The sequence below is a fragment of the Schistocerca piceifrons genome, chromosome X, assembly GCF_021461385.2.
Source record: "Schistocerca piceifrons isolate TAMUIC-IGC-003096 chromosome X, iqSchPice1.1, whole genome shotgun sequence".
Classification (NCBI taxonomy): Eukaryota; Metazoa; Arthropoda; class Insecta; order Orthoptera; family Acrididae; genus Schistocerca; species Schistocerca piceifrons.
In genome coordinates, this window is record NC_060149.1 from 197296901 (window position 1) to 197320031 (window position 23131).

General features: G+C 37.2%; 1 protein-coding gene across 3 annotated transcripts in view; it reads left to right on the plus strand.

Annotated features, from left to right (window-relative positions):
- The window catches only part of LOC124721565, a 640226-nt gene that overhangs the window by 512963 nt on the left and 104132 nt on the right, over positions 1 to 23131 (plus strand). For all 3 annotated transcript variants that reach the window (XM_047246603.1, XM_047246605.1, XM_047246604.1), the window contains one exon: positions 7900 to 8051. In XM_047246603.1, the coding sequence (XP_047102559.1) occupies positions 7900 to 8051 (152 nt within the window). The remainder of the gene's footprint in view (positions 1 to 7899; positions 8052 to 23131) is intronic.

Sequence of the window (23131 nt, forward strand, 5' to 3'; positions counted from 1 at the left end):
TCTTGGGTGCCCAGACAGGTGCAGTCATCTTTGTAACACAATATTTTGATGGAGTACCTTGGTGTCTTCTTCAAGTGATATCTGTAGAATGAGCATCTTCACTGCATACTGCCACCTTAAAATAGTGATTGTTCTCCACTCCCTAACCCACTACTCATTTCACACTGCATGAGGTGGATGGATGGAAGGATGTGATAGCTGAAAGCTGGTTAAGAACCTCAGCCCCTCAGTGCTTTTGTAGCCCTGTTGCACATGAAAGTGGCACTCAAGCATCCCTGTGATTTTAGTTGGGTGAGTGCTGGGTCCCTTGGTAGGCTTTCTTCACCCAATACTGCATGGGCCCCATGTACCAGTCTACACAGCAAACACTCTGGCAGTAAAGTATGATGGCAGCTGGCAGCGTGGAGATACAAATCAGTGTAGGTGGTTTTCCTGTACACACTGTGTCCCACAGCACTGTCCATTTTGTGCTTAACTACGATGGCCAGAGAGAAAAAAGGGGAGTTCGACATTCTCTTCCACCTGCATGGTGAATTTAATACTGGGGTGCAAAGAGGTCAGGTGTTTGAGAAACTCTTGCAGTTTTTCACTCCCGTGTGGCCACACCAAAAATGAGTCATCAACATATCTGAATAGTTTCTATGCAGCTATTTTCAGAGCTTACTATTCGGAATCTTCCATAAAAAAAAAGCTTGTCAGAATTGGTGACAGAGGGCTCCCCAAGGTGGTGCCATCCATTTGTTCATCATAGTCACCATTGAAGAGAAAGATTAGTTTTTCTTGGGCTGAATCTGCTTGAGTAACTTGAGGGAATCGGCAAGTCATGCTCTGGTGATGAGGGAGACCACATAAAAGCTCACCACAACGTCCTGGCCATAAACACATAGTTCTTGTAACTGTTGAATGAAATTTACTGAGGAGTTCCTGATGTGGTGCAGACATTTACTGACATAGGGGCTTAATACTGCCATTAGATGTGTTTTCCAACTGGTCTGTAGGTGCATCTATGTTGCTCATAATTGGATGTAGAGGAACTTCTTGTTCAGTCTTGATGGTGCTGTAGCTCGTGGTCAAAGCTTCCTGACAATTACCTCCAGATGGGACTGCTGTAGAAGCTCAATGTTCTTCACCTATAATCTGTTGGTTGGGTCCCCCTTCACCTTTCTGTATGCTGGATTATCCAGTAGGCTCTCCATTTTGTGGTTGTACTCCGACAGGAGAATTAGTACAGTGGCATTTTCTTCACCTGCTGATAGAATGACTATTTCAGGATCATTCCCTAGTTCTTTCCTCTATCATGATATTCATAACCAGTGGAATGGTTCTAGTGAATGCATGATATGTTTCCTGACATCTCACTGTGGAGGGTGGAAATTACTGGTTATATACCAGTGATGAAATAAGTAACTAGTATAGTGACCAGTGTTGGTGCGAAGTGGAGTCCCTTTTCCGGAGCTGATTTTGCTATGTTATCAATCTATTTCCATATGAGGTTTATTGTGGTCCATTTCTGCTCTTGTTGGGGCTGTTACTCTCCTTTGGTCAGGCATTCAAACTTGAAGGCTTGTTTGGAAGCAGCACTGCATCAAAATCTGCCCACCTGAGCCCCAAAGACAGCATCAATTCACTCCAAAGAATTATGCAACAGTAGAAAAGCCATCTCTAAGTGGAGTGTGAATAATTCCTTAGATATTAGGTCCAGTTACCGACATGTATATCAGATCTTTCCCCATACTACTGCCAGACAAGCTGTTCTTGTGATCCAGTGAGCAGCACACTGTTTTTATTTGATAGGTGATCCTCACAAATGTTGGTATTGTCCTATAGGACAGAAACTCATTAGGAGAGTGAGAGAGCTGAGAAGACACTTCTCAGCTAAATCTCCTCTCCATAGTAGAATCTGATGTGTGATCTTAAGCTTTATGAGCAGATCAACTATTTTGTGCTGTTCTCAGTTGTCAGGCCGGGTGCAACTGTCTTTATAATGTGATATTTTGACATCATACCTTGCTGTCTTCTTCAGGTGATGCCTGTAGAATGAGGGTCTTTGCTACATTCTGCCTCCTTTATATGGTAATTGCTCCCCACCCCTTCCTCCAATAGCCCAATAGCCACTCACACACTGCATTGGGTAGAGTGGTGGGAGGATGGAATTGCCGAAATCTGGGTCTGAATCCTGATCCCCCATTATTTTTGTAGCCCCCACTGGGTGCAGAAGTGACACTCAGCTGTGGTTGTGATTTTAGTTGGCTGAGCACTAGGTACCAATCTTTGCTTAGGCTGCAGCCACTGTCGCTATTTATCAGCCCATCTGCCACTTGTATTTCGATAGCCTCCCTTTAGAATACAGTCCCAAAATGACAAAGTTTGTCTTAACACTCCCTTTCTTCATACTTCATGAAGTCCCCTTAAACCACGCAACGTTTTGCAACCACATATTCTGATGCAAGAAACACAGAAGGCACAACGAATTTAAGCAACTAACAAAATCTGTGGTTGCAGAACAATGCATGGTTACTGTGGACTCAATTAAGTATTGAAGAAATGTGGGTTTTAAGATTGACCTCATCATTTTGTGATTTTGTTCTGAAGAAGGTTGTTGAAATATGAGTGGTTGATGTGCCGATCAACAGAGACAGTGGCTACACCATAACTAAAGCTTAGGACACTGCACTTGGCCAACTAAAATGACAGCACCAGCTGAGAGCCACTAGCGCATTCACTGACAGATTGTGCTTCACACTCAGATTTGGGTGATCCACTCCCACCCACCACCCCACCTGACGCAGTATGTGACTGGGTAGTGGGGGAAGGGCTGTGGAGCAATCCCAGTATAAAGGTGGCTGCAGGTAGTGATGACACTCATTGTACACATATGACATGGAGAACACAGCAAGGTAGGAAGTCAAAATATTGTATTATGAAGACAACTGCACCCAGCTGGATGGCCAAGAACAGTACAATTGATTCACTGGGAATCCTTAATAGCACACATCTGATTCCTCTATGGTGGATAAGATGGATAAGTTTTGCGACACAAAAGGGTATCTACTCAGCTCTCTCACCTTCCCAGTGAGATACCATGACTGTAGTACAATACCAACGCTCATGAGGACTGCCCATCATGTAAAAACCATGGCTATTGGCCAGATCACAAGATGATCTAGTTTGGTAATAGTAATGGAAAGGACCCAGAACAAACGTCAGTGACTGGACAAAACATCTAACAAATTTTCATAGTCCACTTAGAGATAGATTGTCTACTCTTGCCTGATTCTTTGTGGGGCACTGACTAAAGAAATGCCACTATACTACTTCCCCTGTCAGTATACAACCACAAAATGTACAACCCACTCGAGGATCCAACACACAGAAAACTGAAGGGAGACATGACCAACAGAGGGAAATCATCAAAAGCTTCAACAATGAGACGTAGCACCGTGAAATATCAACAGCATAGCAAAGATTCACAAACAAGATATTCCTCTATGTCCAATTGTGAGCAACATGGGCACACCTATGTCCCAGCTAGAAATACAAAAAAATCAAAATGGCAGTATTAAGCCCCTATGTCAATAAATTTCAGCACCAGAACTACGCCTTTCTTCCCTCAAGTTGATCAGGGAGAAATTCAACCTGACAGTGACTAATCTCTTCAAATTTGTCCTGACAACATTCTTTCTCTTGAATAGTGACTATTATGAACAAATGGATTGCGTTGCCAGCAGCTGTATTGAAACCTACGCCCTCTTTCAGATATATTGATCACACATTTGTTGGGTGGCCACGTGGAAGTGAAAAACTTCAGGAGGTTCTTCAACATCTGAGCTCTCTGCACCTCAGTATTAAATTTATCTTAGAGATGGGAGAGAATGTTGAACTCCTCTTTTTGGACATCTTAGTCAAGCACAAAACAGACAGCACTTTGGGACACAGTTGTTTAGTTTTACACTTACTAACACTCTTTATTCCATATTTACTGGATAGACAAACAGTTAACCAGATGTACAGAATCAAACAGTCTAAGAGCATTCCAGGTCTGAGCTGGTAATTGTTATTACAAGGCAGCCAGCATAATATGCAGATCACACAGAGCACCAAAGAGAACTCCTGTTCCTCGGCAGAGCCCCCACTTATATCAGGCTCATCCACAGGATCCCACTATGTAATACTATGATAGCCTGGCATTCATCTCATAGTGGCCACTTGCAGCACCAACGGTGGTGCGGGCTGCAAGTATGGATCGATTTTGGACAGTTGTGGTAACTCCATCTTGCTGTCTGAAATGGTTATTTCAACAGCGTTTAAAGTGAAAACCATCTACATTGGTTTGTATCCCCACACTGCCAGCTGCTATCATCCTTCAAAGCATGAGGGTGTGCTACATGCACTAGTACACAGGGCCCATGTAGTATTCGATGAATAAAGCCTATGAAGGAAACTCAACCACATTAAAGATGTGTTGAAATGAAATGCACGTAGCACAAGACTTCAGGCAAAATTTATGTGACCAGCAAATAAAACACAATGAGGAGGATAAGACAATTGTATATCTGCCATACGATGGTGAATTATTGAACAAACTTGGTAGAATTGACATAATGTCAAATGCATTTTCCATCCACCTCCAGAAAATGTGCCAATTAGGTACAGTGAAATATGACATGGGGCTCTGTAATTTGGGTGTTTACCATATTCTATGTAAATGCGGCAAGGCATTCTTTGACCAGTCTGTGCAGACAGCTGAAGAAAGATGCAAGGAACACAGAAAACACAGTGAAATTAAGTATCCAACAAAATCTGCACTTGTAGAACATAACATGGCTACAGGGAACTCAATGAAATATAAAGAAACAGAAGTGTTAAGACAGTTATAATCATTTTATGACTGTGTTCTGAAGGTGGCTGTCAAAATATGAGTGGCTGATGGACTAATCAATGTAGACCGTGGCCACAGAACTTGCAACCAGTTCTCAGCCAACTAAAATCACACCCAAGAACAGTACAATCTGTTGCCCACAAGGAGATCCTAAGATCACACAAATACAGATCTGCTTATGTCAGATTCCTCTATTCAGAGTCACTTAATGAATCATCTAGCTTCTTTCATAGACAATATCAAGGAATGGAGGAAACCAATCTTTCCATACTTCTATGACAAATTTTATATCCTCACAATTCAAGTTTGTGTGTCCAAGAAATTTATCAGGGGCTTCCTTACAATGTGGCTACACTGTGATGATGCCATATATGCATCTATAAAAACAGTTAGGTTTGAGATCTGCAGTAGCAATAGAAATTTTCTGAAAATTGTGCATAAACATATATTGACTATTTTTGGTTCTATGGGGGACCTGAAGCCACAGAATCCACTCGTTTGTAAGAAATTCCATTGCAATGATCTTACGTGGTGGTCAGAGTGCATTGAAAATGTCTAACCATTTGTGGCTCAAACTATTGCTCCAGGAATTCCAGAAGGTCTCTAAGAGTCATTTAGCTGAATAGTGACATTAGATTATAACTCTCCAGCAGAGGTGGCCTTAGTCACGTTGGACATCTTTCAACAATTTTGTTATCTCATATAAGTTCTCCACATGATGGACACAGTGTTTACTAAGGACTTCAGTAATTCTGCCAAATATTTAGCCATTCTATATGATGGTGTTTACTATTGTACATAGGGCACTTCTTCCTTATGTAATTTTGGAAGCCCCTATAAGCGAGGAGGTGCTGGCACTTTAGGTTGTAGTTGTTTCATCATTTCTGGTGACAAGTCTGAGCTCCTTATAAGAGCAGTACTCTTCTTTATTACAGCTAATTTTCCAACCTTGATGAGTTCCTTGCATGCTGGATCTAGCAGCAGCATGGAAATTTTCTGTTGGTATTCAAAGGCATACAATAAGCCCATGCTCACTGCCAGCTAGAGGCATTCAGATGGGATGGAGCCAAACTGACCACACTGGGACTCAAGTGCAGTTTCATCCCTACTTCCACCCACACTGTGGCATACAAGTGGGGTGGACCATCCTACCACCTCACCTGTATAAAAATGACAAAGTCACTGTTTCAATACCTCACCAGAGCATGATGGGAGTCACATGCATCAAAATGTCACATTACTTCAGTGATCTTAACCAGATGAGAAGTCAAGAGTTTTATATTAGTTCAAGTCACCAACAAGGACAATGAAATTATATCACGTAAAATTTTATTAACAGTTAATAACACTACTTGATCATTTGGCTATCCAACTAACAAGGGAACCTCCCCATGGCATCCCCCTGAGATTTAGTTATAATTTGGCACAGTAGATAGGCCTTGAAAAACTGAACACAGATCAATCGAGAAACCAGGAAGAAGTTGTGTGGAACTATGAACAAATAAGCAAAATATACAAACTGAGTAGTTCATAGGCAACATAAAGGTTGATGAGGGCACAGGAGCGCCTTGGTGCCGTGGGTAGCGTGAGCAGCTGTGGAGCGAGAGGTCCTGGGTTCAAGTCTACTCTCGAGCGAAAAGTTTACTTACTTCATTTTTGCAAAGTTATGATCTGTCCGTTCGTTCATTGACATCTCTGTTCACTGTAATATGTTTAGTGTCTGTGTTTCGTGACCGCACCAAAAAACCGTGCGATTAGTAGACGAAAGGACGTGCCTCTCCAACGGGAACCGAAAACATTTGATCCAGGAAAACACGTCTAATATATTCTATATGACACTGGTGACAGCATGTGCGACACATGACAGGAATATGTTGTCGACCCACCTAACTTGCACACTTGGCGAATGGGAAAAAGACTCTTCTACATTGCCCGGTTTAGGTTTTCTTGTGGATGTGATAATTACTCCCAAAAAAGTAATGAAAACATAAGAGTGTGTCACATAAACTGCAACAAATGAATGCAACAGTTTCACAGTCGCACAGTTTTCTCTGTGCTATGTCAAAACATATGTTTTTAACGTTTTCAAATTTTTCTGTGTGTAGACTGTCAAATCCTGCATATGTCCAAGCAAATCTGAACATGTCCTGGAATTTTCGAGAGCGAAATTGATTATGTGTGAGTGCCTGAACTCTGATAATTGTATGAAAATAAAAATTTAAACTTTTTTTCTGGAGGGAGATTTGAACCAAGGACCTCTCGCTCCGCAGCTGCTCACGCTAACCACAGGACCACGGCACTCCTGTGCCCTCATCAACCTTGATGTTGCCTATGTTGCCCATGAACTACTCAGTTTGTATATTTTGCTTATTTTTTCATAGTTCCACACAACTCCTTCCTGTTTTCTCGACTGATTTGTGTTCAGTTTTTCAAGGCCTATCCACTGTGCCAAATTATAACTAAATCTGAGGGGGTTGCGATGGAGAGGTTCCCTTGTATGATAAAGAATTATGTTATTTCTCTATCATATACTGCAGATACAAGACAATAAGTGTAGTGACTTTCCTGTCAAAATATTTATACATCCATGGACAGTTATTCGATAGAACTACATTAAATTCATGGCACTGGAAGTTGCTGGATACCATCTTCAAATGGAAAGATCAGTTCTGTGTCAGTTCAGTCACTGAATGTACATTCCACAGTTAGCACTTCCAGTTTCAAAATATTGTTACAAAAACAGAATGCTTGGAAATTACTAGGTGTTACTTCTAAAAATAAATGTTTTAGAGACAGCACAACATTTTTTCCTTTGCAAAAATCTAATTATGAATTTGAAATGAAGCTTTCAGTACTGAAATTCTCTGACCGTATGTTTAGTCTTCAGTGTGTGTACAAACTTAAAAATATGAATGCATATTTTAAACACATACTGAAGGAAGCAGTTCATTCATTGTATTATTGTAAATGAGAATCTTCTTTTTGCAGTGTCTGTGTTCAGCTCTACACATTGTCCACAGGTTTCATATCTTGGAGTGGACACATTAATGGCTAAATCTCCACCACTAGTGAAAGATATGTATTTTGATCAGGTGGACTTGATACTGCCTTACACCGAGGCTTCTGTAGCATACAAGAAAAAGACATATCGTGGATCTGTTCACAACATGCAGTAAGTAAAATAGCAGTAATGGCATAGATAATACTGTTAAAATTTTAGAATGAAATGTGTCAGGGATGTAACATTTTCATACTTAAGTTGAAATTATATTTTAGCTTTTATTAGTTATGTAATAGTAAATCAATACATTACCATAAATCAATACTTTGCTACTCACTCAGTTTGTAATATTCATACTTTTTTCAGCTTAACTCCTGTTGTTTATGATATTTGTTGAGTAATGTTTCAAATACATGGTATGGTAGTTTTCAATGTAGTCATTTGTCATTTAGTGATTAAAGGTACTGTATGCTTATTATTTGACAGTTACAAGTTTCAGACTGTATCAGTGATACCACTGCTACTTTAACTGCTAATGAAGAGCTGTGCAAACAGCAAAGCAATGATTACAACATCTGAAGCAAGTTTTGGAAATATGTAACACAAACCACTTTCCTCAGAGACTACGTAAATTTTGGAATTGGAGTAATGAAAAATAGATTGTTTCCTAACCAATTATGGCTTAATTCCAATAACAATTAAGTTCATTTACTTAACAGGCTGTAAACACAGTTGGGCAACTCGACTTTCTTCTCTCAAAGGCCCACCACTGTATTCAAAAATCAAGAACACTCATTTTAATTAATAACTGTGCCAAGTATAAGTTAAACAACAAATTAAGTTTTTATTATACAACAACAGTAGTACTTTAATTCACCCAAAACTTAATGAACAATCTTAATATGAAATTACTGATGAAATAAATGTTTCATATCTTATGTGAAAGTCTGTTAATGTAATTGTATACATTGTATACATAAAATGACAATTTTAAGAGATATATATAAAACCTGAGCAATGCATGAGAAGCCTCTTGAAAAGATATTGAGCAACACCATAGATTGATTCAACCAAATAAAGATTTAATTCCCCCCCCCCAAAGTTGACCAAGGTGAATGCTAGGATAATACCATTGAAAACAACATGATCAACAAAGCCATTCTTGTCAAACCTCATCTTGTGTGCCCATATGGACCTCTCCACCAATGGGATGTTAAATCCAAATCATCTTTTTTCCATCCCATATTGAATATAGTAATGCTTTATGAAAACATCATCTATATAATTTTTTATGCCCATTGAAAATATTTGGAAAACAAGAATGCTACAATGTTAATTTACAGATTGTCTAAACTGGATTGGCTGTTGCCTTCTGTGACTAATTTACATCTCTGGTTGTGGAAGGAAAAAGGGGAAAAAGGGGAGGGGGATCATGATGAAGCCACCCAGCTTAGATTGAGATCATCCTGAAGTTGCTTCATAGCTATCAGGCCTTCAGATCCCCATTGTTTCTTCGATATTCTGATGTTTTACACTACCAAGAATAAGCCAGTGCAATATACTCTGAGTGTCTTTTAGACTGATTTACTCCCTAAGTTAATATGGTATGGAAAGTTCTGGTAAAACATAAATAATTTAGAAAAGATGGGCATAGGAAGGAGCTATGAATGCCCATGACAGTGTTGCAGATTTGTTTGTATATCTCCCTCTCAAAAGAGATGTAGTTATATGTGAGGATGAAATTGGTTCAATGTATGAGGAATTCAATTCAATTCAATTCATTTTATTAGTGTCCTTGTAGTACATCATCAAAATGACACAGGACTTGTCAATAAACATTACAATTTAAAATGCACATACATGAAAATTTATAATCCAATTTACTTGTCACTTAGACATTACAATTTTAATAGAACTATAAGAACCTTAACATAAAAATATACAAGTAGGATAACAACATACAAAAAAAAAGCTAGTGATTCTCACATCGAAGATTACATTAACACTGTTTCATACTTTCATAGAAAGAGCAAGTATTTAAATGTGAGCAATTACACATGTTTATTATGTCAGGGAAATATTAACTGCACTTTTATTGTCAATAATTCATAAACTCTTCAAACTGTAAAAACTATTGCTCATTTATTATTTATTTTATTTATTTATTTCTTGTTCCGTAGATCCAGTTAGTGAGTCAATCACAAGGATATGGAACGTGTTAAATTGTACAGGTTTCAATTTAAACTTATAATAAATACAAGGGCAATTCAATGGCAAATTGTACATATTTTAAGTAAGACATACTATAAATACAGTAACAGATACAATGTCAGCTAGATAACATAACAACCATTTAACAGAAAAAGGAGTTTCAAATAAAGGTTAAATATAAGAGCACAAAGTTAAATCAGATATTAGGCCTACAAGAGTAAATACATGTACAGCCAATCTGTTGTTACAAAAAGTGTGCTAATGCCCAAATGCACAATAAAATCAATTGAACTACTTCTAGACACAATAAGTTTAGTGATGGTATACATTTTCTTTCAGATATTCATCCACAGTATAATAAGATTTCACTGTCAGGTAATCTTTGAGAACTTGTTTAAATTTTGGCAGTTCTGTATGAACACATTTGATATGTAGTGGAAGAGCATTGAACAGCTTAATGCTGGAGTAGTAAACTCCTTTTTGTACCAGAGTGAGACGTTTCATTTCGAAATGTAGATTGTCTTTGTTTCTGGTGTTATAACCATGGAATTTACTGTTGTCTTGGTAGATGGAATAATTTTTGCACACAAAGGTCAGCAAGGAAAAAATATACTGTGAGGCAGTTGTTAGGATACCTATCTTCCGAAACAAGTGCCTGTAAGAGTGTCTTTGATGGACCCCACACATATTCTGATTGCTTTTTTTTGGATGGTGAAAACTATTTTTGCAAGTGGTTGGTTCCCCCAGAATATGATAGCATATGACATCAATGAGTGGAAGTAGCCAAAGTAGGCAACCTTAATAGTGTCAACTTCAGCCACTGAAGAAATTACCCGTAATGCAAATGTTACCGAGCTAAGTTTTTTATATAGATGAAGAATGTGAACTGACCAATTACATTTACTGTCTATGTAAGCACCCAGGAATTTTGTATCTTCAACTTTCTGTATTGGTTGATCTCTACATTTTATGTTAATTTCATTGAGATTACTTTGTGATGTATGGAACCTCATATAATGAGTTTTATCTGCATTGAGTGAGAGACCATTTGAGGAGAACCAATTTAAGATATCATTAAAAACAGTATTTGTAGTTTGTTCAAGATCATGATCAATCAAATCGTCAATTAGAATTGTGGTATCATCGGCAAACAGGGTAAATTTGCTGTTTGTCTCAGAACAAAGAGGAAGATCATTAATAAAGATGAGGAAAAGCAGTGGGCCCAAAATGGAGCCTTGAGGCACACCACATGTTATCGTGCCCCATTCAGATGAGGCAGGTTCTCCAGAAGAGCCATTTAGCATTACAGTCTGCTTCCGATCCTGTAGATATGATTGTAGCCACAAGCCAACAGTACCACCCAAACCATAGTATTCTGCCTTTTTCCAAAGAATTTGGTGGTTTACACAGTCAAAGGCTTTCGTAGGATCACAGAAAATACCCACTGGAGACATTTTTTTGTCAATGACTTCCAAAACTTGGTTGCTGAAAGAGAATATTGCCTGTTCAGTACAAAGACCGGCACAAAAACCAAACTGATTTTTGCTTAAGATACTGTGGAAGTTGAGATGATCTACAATCCTCCTGTGCATGAGTTTTTCTAGAATTTTCGAGAAGGTAGTTAATAGGGATATTGGGCGATAGTTTGTAACAATGCTTCTATCACCTTTTTTAAAGAGAGGAATCACTACAGCCAACTTGTAGGGATGCATTGTATATGTTGCATAAGATGGGACTAACAAATTTATAACAGTGTTTCAGTATTTTACTAGAAATATTGTCCACACCAGCAGAATTTTTATTTTTTAATGATCTAATTACTCTTATGACTTCGCTTACAGTAACTGGAGGTAAGGATAACTGTGGGATTCTGTTGCTAATAGCTTTCTGTAGGAGGGACAATGATTGTTCCATAGAGCCATTAAAGCCTGTCTTCTCTGCTGCTCTCAAAAAGTGGTTATTAAATATTTCTGCAACCAACTCAGGTTTCTTTATGATACTGTCGCCTGTTTTAATCTCTACCTGAGACATGTTCCCTGTTGTCCTGCCAGTTTCCTTCTTTATTACATTTCATATAGTTTTAATTTTATTTTCTGAGCTTTCAATCTCTGATTTTATGCACATACTTTTAGATTTATTTATAACCTTCTTGAGAATGCTACAGTAAAGTTTGTAGTGTTGTCGTTTCTTTGGATCATTACAAGTCCTGAGAGAACTGTATAACATCCTCTTTGTTCTACAAGATGTTATTATCCCTGTAGTGGTCCAAGACTTCTTGGCATTGCCTATATGACTATTTCTAACTACTTTTTTGGGAAAGATGGACTCAAATACAGACATGAATTCATTTAAAAATGAATTGTACTTTTTGTTTACATCTGTTTCCCTATAAACTGGGTTCCAATCTATCTCTTTTAGGCTATCATTGAATTTTTTAAGGCCCTGTTCATTTATTATCCTAAAAGATTTCCAAGAATGCTCGGAATTGTTGCACACACTGATGTAATTGAGCCTAAGCAATTGACCACCATGATCAGAAAGGCCAAGGATTGGATGCACTGTGATCTCATTGCATTTAGACTTATCTATAAATATATTATCTATCAGACTTTTACTGTTAACAGTAACCCTAGTTGGGAAATCTACTATTGCCATCAGATTATAAGACTCCATTAAATGTACTAAATCAGCTTTACTATTGCTCTCATTTAGGAAATCAACATTAAAGTCACCAGTAATTATCAAGTCCTTGGACTTTGAGTACAGTATGGATAATAAAGAATCTAAGTGCTTAAGAAATACATTCAGATTCCCTGAGGGAGATCTATACAGTGCTAACACTACAGCCGTGAAGTCATTTACAGTAATCTCAACACCACATACTTCAATTTGTTGCTCTATACAATGGCTCTTTAAATCTAATGCATTGTAAGATATGTTGTTTTTTACATAAATTACCACTCCACCTTTTTCCATGATGGTTCTAGACTAATGCGCTGCCTGACAGTAACCACTTAGCTGTAACCTTTCAATATCTTTCACATGATGTTAACTAAAACATAATACATTGGTATCTTTTATTCCTTGTGGTTCCTCTAACAGAACAGTAATGTCATTTACTTTATTACCAAGTCCTCCCACATTTTGGTGAAAAATCGTCATTTCTTTGGAAATAGAGACAGATGTAAACTTTTGCCTAAAAAATTATCTGTAGCTACAGACACAGTACGTTCATTACTAACAATTTCCTGAAACATTTGAGTTTGAAGCCGAGTCTGACTTGATGGCTGGAGCCATTTAAGTGCAATTGGTTCCAACTTTTGGGTACATTTGTGGACTTCTTCCAATATTTTTGTTTTTAAAAGGGTACCTAATGCTTTTTTTCCTGATCTGTTCAGGTGCATACCATGACTTGTAAATAATTATCGTCCAAAAATGCTTATATCTACAACATAAGTATTTTTAAAACACTTACACAACTTTGCTAACTTAGAGTTCGTTTGTGAGATAGCCTCATTTACACAGGACTGTGGAATTAAGTCATGTCTCTCTGGAATGTTCACAACAAATACCTTAGACTGATGAAGCGCCGATATTTTCTTCCTGAGCAACTGTATGACATCATTCCCTTCGTTGCAGGCAACGTTGTTTGAGCCACCTATTAAGATCACACACTCGTTTTTTACTTTTTCAGGATCACACCCCGCTTTGCATCTTTCTTAATTCTCTTTTAAATATGCACAGTTTTGGTATTATTTTTAGTTCTTTGGGGAGAGCACTGTAGAGGATTTTGGGTTGGTATAGTACACTTTTGTGCTACATAGCTGTTTTATGAATTTCTCTGTGGAAATCATTCCTATTCCCCGTTTCGTAGTTGTAAGATTCTCTGTTTAATGTAGAAAATTCCTCGTGTTCTTTTAAGAAACATATGCTTTCATATATGTATAAGGATAGTAGTGTCATGATTTATAACTCTTTGAAAGCATGCCGACAAGAGTCTCTATATCCTATACCTTTTATTATTCTGACTGCCTTCTTTTGTAGTCTAAATGAATGTTTTGTTAGACTGTTGTTCCCCCAAAACTGTACACCATATCTTAATAAACTGTGCATGAATGAGAAATAAACACACAACATGGTTTTAATATTACATGAGCTTTTAAGCATTCTAAGTATATAACATGTTTGACTTAATTTTTTGTTCAATGATATTACATGCTTTTCCCATCTTAAGTGTTCATCAAACCATACTCCCAAGAATTTAGTGATAATGCTTGTTCAATCTTACACTTACCCAGTTCTACTGTTAGGTTAGTTTTTATTTTATTTGTAATATGTCTGAAGTTGATCATTCACAATGAGTCTGTTTTCATCAAACCATCTGTCTGCTTCGTCTGTTGCTAATGTGACTTTTTCCTGTAAGTCAGCTTCACTATTTGCTTTAACAAGCAAACTTGTATTGTCAGCAAACAGTACTGCTTCTGCTTCAGATAGTTGACTTGGTAGGTCATTGATAAATATTAAAAACAGTAATTGCCCTAATACAGATCCCTGGGGTCCTACGTACAAAACTCTCTTGAATCTTGATGAATATGTCCTATCTGCATGGCTTATCTCCACCTTCTGATACCTGTCCAACAGATATGATTCAAACCATTTGTGGGCAACTCCACGTATCCCATAGGCATATAACTTCCTAAGCAGTAACTTATGGTTGATGACATCGAAGGCATTTGATAAGTCTAAAAACAATCCACAATTTAATTCCTTTCTATTAATGGAATTTAGAACAAGTTGCAAAAAATTGAAGATAGCTGTTTCAGCTGATTTATCTTTACGGAAACCATTTTGCGCATTAACCAATATTCTATTCGTAATAAGAAATTTGTATAGTCTATGATACATTATCCTTTCTATTATTTTTGAGAAACCTGACGACATTGATAAAAGCCTAAAGTTACTAACATCATGTTTATCACCATTCTTGTAAAGTGGCTTTATAGTTGACATTTTAAGTTTTGATGGAAACACCCCTGTCTTAAAACATTCATTTATAGTTTCAGTGAGATGTGAGGCTATGTTTCTTCCACTTTGCTTAATGACTTTCTCAGGAATCCCATCACACCCACATGACATTTTATTTTTTAACTTATTTATAGCATTTAGTACCTTTGATTCAGTTACTGGGTAAAAGAACATTGTCATGTTATTCATGGGGATTTTTACCTTGCTATTGGAATTGCATTTAGTTTTAATTAAATTTATGGCTATATTTGTGAAATGTTTGTTAAATATGTTGGCAATCTGAAGTCGGTCCTTAACAGTTTTACCCCCACTTTTAATGACAAAGCTGTTATCTTTTCTTTTGTGTCTACCAATATTTTTATTTATTACCTCCCAAGTTGACTTCATTTTGTTGTTACCTTTCTCAATATATGAATCATTATCAAGCTTCTTAGCTGCAATTATTACTTTCTTGTACAGGCTTCTATAACATTTCACATGTGCTTTCAGTGCTACATTCTTTCTGGCTGATTTATTTAATTTCTGAGAGTGTCTGATGACTTTCTAATCCCCTGTGTAACCCATGTTTTGGTTTTATGTTTAGTTTTGACTCTTTTTATAGGAAAGGCAACATCGAAGCAGTGTTTGTAGCTTTCAAGGAATGAGTCAAACTTTGTGTTGACATCATCACTTGATTCACTACCCCAGTTGTTATTTTCCAGAATGTAATTAAAAATTCTTATGCTGTCATCATTTATAAATCTCCTTTCTCTGTAATTGTTATTGATAACAGGATCCTTGTAAGGTGTGACATTGAAACTCAATTTGATACCCTTGTGATCCGAGAAACCATGGTCAATTACTTCAGTGTTATATTCACACTTATCCTTGTTTATAAATACTTGATCTATTATAATGTCAGACATATTTCCACATCTGGTAACTTCATTTACAGTTGCCATCATATTATGACACAAAAACAGATTGCACAGTTGCTGTTGTTTACTACAATCATTCTTAAAGTTAACATTAAAATCATCAAGAACAATTACATTATGTTTAAGCTCATTCAGTAGCCCTCAAGGGTTAAGTTCTTTTGATTCTACCCCTGTCCTAACATAAATATATGTCCCACCCCCTTTATGGTCGATTCTACAAAATTTGCTAATCATTTCAAAATTTGGAATAATTATGCTAGACGCTTGCATTTCTTTTACCCAGTGCTCACTTATGCATAGTATGTTAATGTCTTTTAGATAGTCAGTTAATAGAACTTCTATTTCAGCTAATTTACTTTCTAGTCCCTGCACATTTTGGTATACAACTGTTAAAGTTTCATGTAGTGGATTTGCTGCACTATTTACCTTTGTACTTTCTTGTTGTTGACACTGTAAAGATTCTGCCTTTTCTTCTTCTTCGAATTGCGAAGATCCCATAAAAAATAGTCACTATGCACAGCAGCTCTTCTTATCCTGAGGCTCTTCCTTTGAGATGTCTGCAGAGCAGCTGATGAGTTTCTGGATCTAGTAGAATGGTTCTTGGCTGTTGGTGTGGTTGCAGTCCTAGTTACAGGTGAGCATGAGGCATTAAGTGTGTCGAATGTGCTGACAACTTGATCCTTGGAGGTTTCAGGTGCACATGAGTTTACACTAGGTTCGTAGGCTTTCTCATCTGAAGAAATTGTTTCCTCTTCAACTCTGCTAGATGTTCCTGACACATCTGCTGGTACCCCATATTCTACCACTCCTTCAGATACTGGTACCGGTATGTTAGGTATCTCACTCATCTTAGATGTTTCCTTGCAAATTTCCATTTGCTCAGTTACTGCTATGGTGAGGATACCAGTCAGTCTGTGTTGATCATTGAGCTTATTTATTGTTTTCATAATTTGAGCACAGACATACAGTTGTCCTGCTCTATTTAGGAGATCTCCACTGTTTATGAAATGTTGTTTTCTGAAATCTTGAATGTTGAATTTGGGTAGCACTTTGTTATTTTGGGACTCAGTCTGTTAGTTTTTTTTATTTCTTTGTTAACACAAGATTTCTTTAAAAAATCATATGGAATGCTGGTTACCATCACATGTGCATTTTTGAGCTTTTTGAGCGTCTCTCTTAGTGCTCGTCTTGCTGATAATACATCATTGCAGCGGACGTCTACTCCGCCCCCAAGGATTAGAACACAATCATTTTTCTTTATCTTGATACGCAGATTTTCGCAGTTATTGATGATCTCTTTCAGTGGAGCATCAGGTTTTATTACGCGAGTAACACTGCATCCTGAGTTATATAGGGTTTCTACCAGTCTTTTTCCGAAACTGTCGGCAAGTATATATACAGTAAAAGCATTATTTGTTGTGCTCAAGTCTTCCGAAGTTTTGCAGTCTATTATACGATCTTCTTTCTTTTCACAGTCTCTATGTATTATATTACTAACAGATGAGGTTGCAGTTTGGAGCCAGAAGGACATTATGAAAGTTAGTGTTCAATAGCAGCAGTTTCATGGACATCAGGGATATTGGTTTATTAGAAGGTCACATCAACAGTTACAAGTAGGGATCCTGAATATAATGGGGTGGAATGATCAATTGTTGATGAAGAAAGTGGTTTGTATCTTTAACATGAGCAGTTAGGCAATGAGCAGGTGGTTGGAGGTGTTCTTCAACAAGAGTGGAGATTCTTTCAGTGGGAACACTGTAAACATCTACATTGGGGTGTCCAGAAGTGTTGGTTTTATGGATTTTTGGAAGTATGCTAAAGGTGGCTATATGGGGAGTCATTGGGGGTGAGGATGGAGATGGATTTGGGGAAATATTCTGGGAGCCAGATGTGGCTCAAATCCTCCCTTACGAAACTGATGACTGGGAAGGGTATCTGGCTGTGAACTAACATGAAATATATTTGCCAAGATTTGAGCGGAGTAGAGTCCATCAATGGTGGGGTGAATGATAATGAAAAGAAGAAGAAGAAGGCATATGTATCACAAACACAGTGGTAATTATCTTTCATCAGAAAAATTTATTTTCTTTACCAATATAAACAGGACATTATAAAATTATATGAGCAGAGGTTGACAATGTATATGAGTATACATATCTAAGATAGTATTCCAGTGTGTAATCCTTCATCTAGAGATGCTGTTTCCAATATTTGAGCATGCAAAGTGTCAATGTAGTACCTGGTACACTCCAAACAGTACTGTACTGTCCAATACATGATCTGATTCATTATAATATTATCTGACATGTGGTCCAGAATGTTATAAAGCAACTGTACTTGGGCTCATTCACTGCCTATTTTTTAGACGTGGCTCATTTGCTGAGGGGGTTGGTAGTGAATGGTTGCATTTGCACCCCTAATACTGAGTCATATATTGGCTAGCCTTTGAACAGTAGTGAACTGAATACACAATTGTCTATACCACAACCTTGCGAAAATGAGGTACACTATACAGGTTCAGATTGAAACTTATATATTTAAAAAAGAAACACTTCTAACTTTGTGGCCATGCATTTTTAAGTTCACAAATAAATCCGGTCTGGATAAATAATAATCAGTGCAGTTTGAACACATGGTTTATTGTCTCTCACCTACACACTTTCACTTTGTTCCTTCATAGTTTATTCGCATACACTGGTGTCCATGCTTACACCCTCAGCACTTTGCTGCTCCAAACTTACCACAACAATGGACAATGGACAAAAGACCCAATTCTCCTGCTCAAATCCCCAGTCCTGAGTCAGGTCACAAGACACAACATTAATCAAAATAATTCCTAAACATGGCCACAATTCGTTTACAATTTTGTAAGATTTAAATACTTAAACCTAAATACATTATATAATTTTGCACACATTTATCACCACATAATTTTATAATTTGTTGCAATTAAAAAACAAAACACTATGCAATGGAACTATGAACACAAAACAAGTACTTTCATGTCCATTTTGCATTACACTAGTTTCACTCTGCATTTAATACATAATTTTATTCTTAAGCACAGAAAATTAAAATCAGTACTAATTTATGACATGCTATCAGATTACATAATTAGGAATAACTCCATTTTTTGGCACAGCTTCACCCCTTTCCCTTCATTTAATGATGTCTTTGCTCGAAATATGAGACATACAGATACCTGTCTGGCACTACAAAGATCGAAATTGAATGGTGTCTTCATAATAAAATAATGACTTACTTTGCAGTTGTTCTAAACATCTTTATAACTTAATTCTACTATGAAATGTTTTGATTGAAGTATACCAGCCCAACATATTATTTCTGCTGTGTGGTTTAAATTTAGATTACGAACTACTTGGAAGTTCTCATTTTCACATAACTTCTATTTCAATGATCCAAGGACTCATTACAAGCACAACCTATATTATTTACTTAAGTGCAAAGTCATGTACAGTAATTATATGCAATTATGTAACCAAGTAATTTAAACCATCTGATACTGCTGAATGCTGCCTTCTCTTTATCAGGGAAAGATGAGTCTATAAATGTATTGACTTTTCTTTTTGCTTTTCACATCCCATCCATTTTTTCCATAGCTGATATTTCCATTGCCAGCAAAGCTGCTGTATGGCCATATTATCCCCCATTACTGTACAATAAGAGGAAATTAACTTGTTCATGGAACTAGGCACAGTGATGGTCTAGTTCAAAATAATTAGCACTGTCACCTTGTGCAAACAGTACTAAACTAGTATTAATATTTCAAAACTGAAAATTTAATGTTATGTAAGTATTCAATTCTCTATTTTATAAAGGTTTTTAATATTGCTCTAAATGCGATTATTAGGGCTAGAGTGTCTTTAGAAAGGTGCAATTGTTGACCGTCTGACTGTATAACTGAATATGAAGTCGTTGATGACTGGTCAGATATCCAATTCATCCAAAACATCTTGGTGGGCATGAAGAACAGCCAAGTTGTTCAATTGCTTCTGTCCCATTGTTGATCAGAGATACGACTTCAGACGTCTAAGGTCACTAATTGACCATTCTGCTGTTGCTGTCATGATTGGAACTACGTGGAGAAGCTTAATGCACTTCACTACTTCACATAACATTTCTCCAACTGCAGGCTCTTGTGTAATGCACTTTCTTACATCACACATGTCTTTTAAGACCAGTTGTTTTTTATAAGCAATATCGGGTAACATATTTAAGTGTAAGTGCAGTCCCTCAATGTCTAGGTCATTTTTGAAAAACTCAGTTGATTTTTCCAAATTTGTTTCACCTCTGTTTACTAAAAGCAAGCACTCTTGTTCAACTGCAATGACCTGTTTGAGTCCAGTTGAAGCTAATCGCTCAGTAATGCAAGATTGCACCATTTCACAAAATTCAATGTGAATATCTTTGTAATATTCCTTAGGGGTTTTGAAAGTGTGTGGTGAGCTGGCTTCATTGTTTTCATACTTCCTTGGTATACTTCAATTCTGAGAAAGTAAAGGATCACCAACTTGTGAAAGTTTTTCTTTTAAACACAATTCCCAAAAGTGTTCGAAACTATCATGCCTTCCATTCAATATACAAATCAAGCCCTCATACGAGTATTTTTTCCAGGTCAGCAACACTTAGATGAGGGCATTGAATTTTTTCATTGACAATCGTTACTGGGTGCTGTACATAAAAAGACATAAAAAAAAAACAAGTCTTGAATTGTAACATTGACTCAAGGTAGCCTGCGCTTTTGTAACCTGCCTCTGTTTTGTCCTCTGCAGAAAATGTTTCAAAAAACTCAAGAAGTTCTTCAAAGTTTTTCAATATTCTCAATATACTAGAAGCTCACATAGTCCATCGAATCAGGCAAAGGGGTCATAGATCAGCTTGGTCATTGGCGCTCTCACAGCATATGCTTCTGAAAAGTCCCATCCTTTTGTTGGATTCCCTTACAGTGTTTATTACGTCCTTGGCTAAAGCCATAATATCCCTCATAGATGTAAGATGGCGAAGACTGTCTACAACTGACAAGTCTTAATTGTTAGCAGTGCAGTGCACATGATGTCCTTTTGGTTGTATATCCAAAACAAACTTTTTTAGTCCTTTGAACTTACCTCTCATATTTGAGGCACCATCATAGCACTGTCCTCTTAAGTTATCCATTGACAAATCAAGATGAACAAAAACTTCTTTGAAAATACTAAACAGAGTTTGTGATTCACTGTTGGGGATCTCGTAGAAGCCAATAAAGTCTTTGTTGATGATAAAGGAATCATCGACAGGACGAATACAAAATGACAGTTGTTCGTGAATCAAAGAATCTCTTGTTTCATCAACCATAATAGAAAAATGTTCAGTCTTCTTGATTGAAGCCAATACCTTTCTCAACACAGACTTTCCTAGTAGATCAATGATACTGTTTTGAATATCACGGGACGTCCACTTATACCCCGAATGCCCTTACCAATCTTTAAACTCAAATATGTCATTCTTTTGGAGTTCCAACAATTGAAAAAAATTTGAGGTTACATCTTTGTGCCCTCTAATTGCTAGTCCTTTTTGGCATAGAAATTGCAAGGTAGTAAAAATTGTATCAAGCTAAATGGCCTTTCTTCATATCACTATCTAATTGTTCATTCAATTGGGAGGCCACACTTCAGTTAGTGATAGAATTTAGTTTCAGAACACTTTCTTTATGCATAAATGTATTTTGATGAAGATACAATTTTTCCAAAGCCTGTTTCCAGTTAGAAAATTGTAGTAGATTTCTAGCATCTGCCTCTTTGCAGGTTTTGCAAAAAACTTTTTCGGCAGAAGCTTCATATTCTAGCCATGTATATTTGATCAACCAAGACTTCTGAAATGATCTTCCCCTACCGGATTGTCCAGGTTTCGGTTGGGAATGGTTCTCGTCTGAAGACAACGAAGCAATTGATGACACAATAATTGTTGGAGGTTGACTTGCAGTATCATCAAATTCCAAGCACACCTTTTTGGTAATAAATTTATCCATTGAAAACTTAATTCACAATACATTAAGAGACTAAAGTAAACAAATAAAATATAGTCATATAAAATAGTTCACTAGACACTAAAGTCAGAACACTAAACACGTCTGCAGCATGCACTGAACGAATCTATCCACACTGAATGACTGCGGCAGCAGGGTGGGCTTTATATTAGCCGCAGCATTGTAATGTCTGAAAGTGTCAAGACAATGTGAGGTGGAAGGCTCCAGGCACTTCTGCCCCAGTCCTTTTGATGTCACTGTGGCTGCAGCGCTGGCCCGCTGGCACCAAACTTTACCCGAAGGCTCGCACACTGGAACTAATTCTAAGTGTGCCCACAGCACAGTAACACTATCATGATTCACACCACTCATTTTCAGTTAACCTACTTACTACCATAATAAGTATTTGTTTTAACTTATTACATAATGTATTTTAAAAAGTGACTATCATCAAACAAGGAAAATAAAAAATTCCAACATAATTTTGTGATGATTTTACAAAGGATAATACAACCAATAATTTTCTTAAATTACTGGGTCACTCCACCCCCCCCCACCCCCCCCTCCACCCCCCCCCCCCCCCCCCCCCCCAAACAAATTTTTGAGAGGGGCTCGAGCCCCATCAAGCCCCATGGAGTTGGTGCCTGTGGTAAGAGTAATATGTTATATTTATTTATGCTCAGGGTCTGCACCATTTATCAAACCTTTGCAGGTCATTCTGCAAATCATTACTGTTGCCTGGTGTTGCTACTTTTTGTACAGGCAACTGCATTATCTGTAAACAGTCTTAAGGGCTTTCTGAGACTTTCTACTAGATCATTTATATTCATATGCCCTTGCTATAAAAAATACCCTCATTAAGGACTTACTCCAAATTAAATTTATATTTAATGGTAACATATTTGGCTTTTTGAAGAATGCTTTTCTTACTACTGCCAGTCTACATTTAAGATCATCTTTACTTTATTCATCATCAATTATTCTGCCACCCAAATAGCAAAACCCATCTAATACTTTTATCATCTGATTTCCTAATCCAGTTATGCTCAGTGACACCTGTGTTAATTTGACTACAC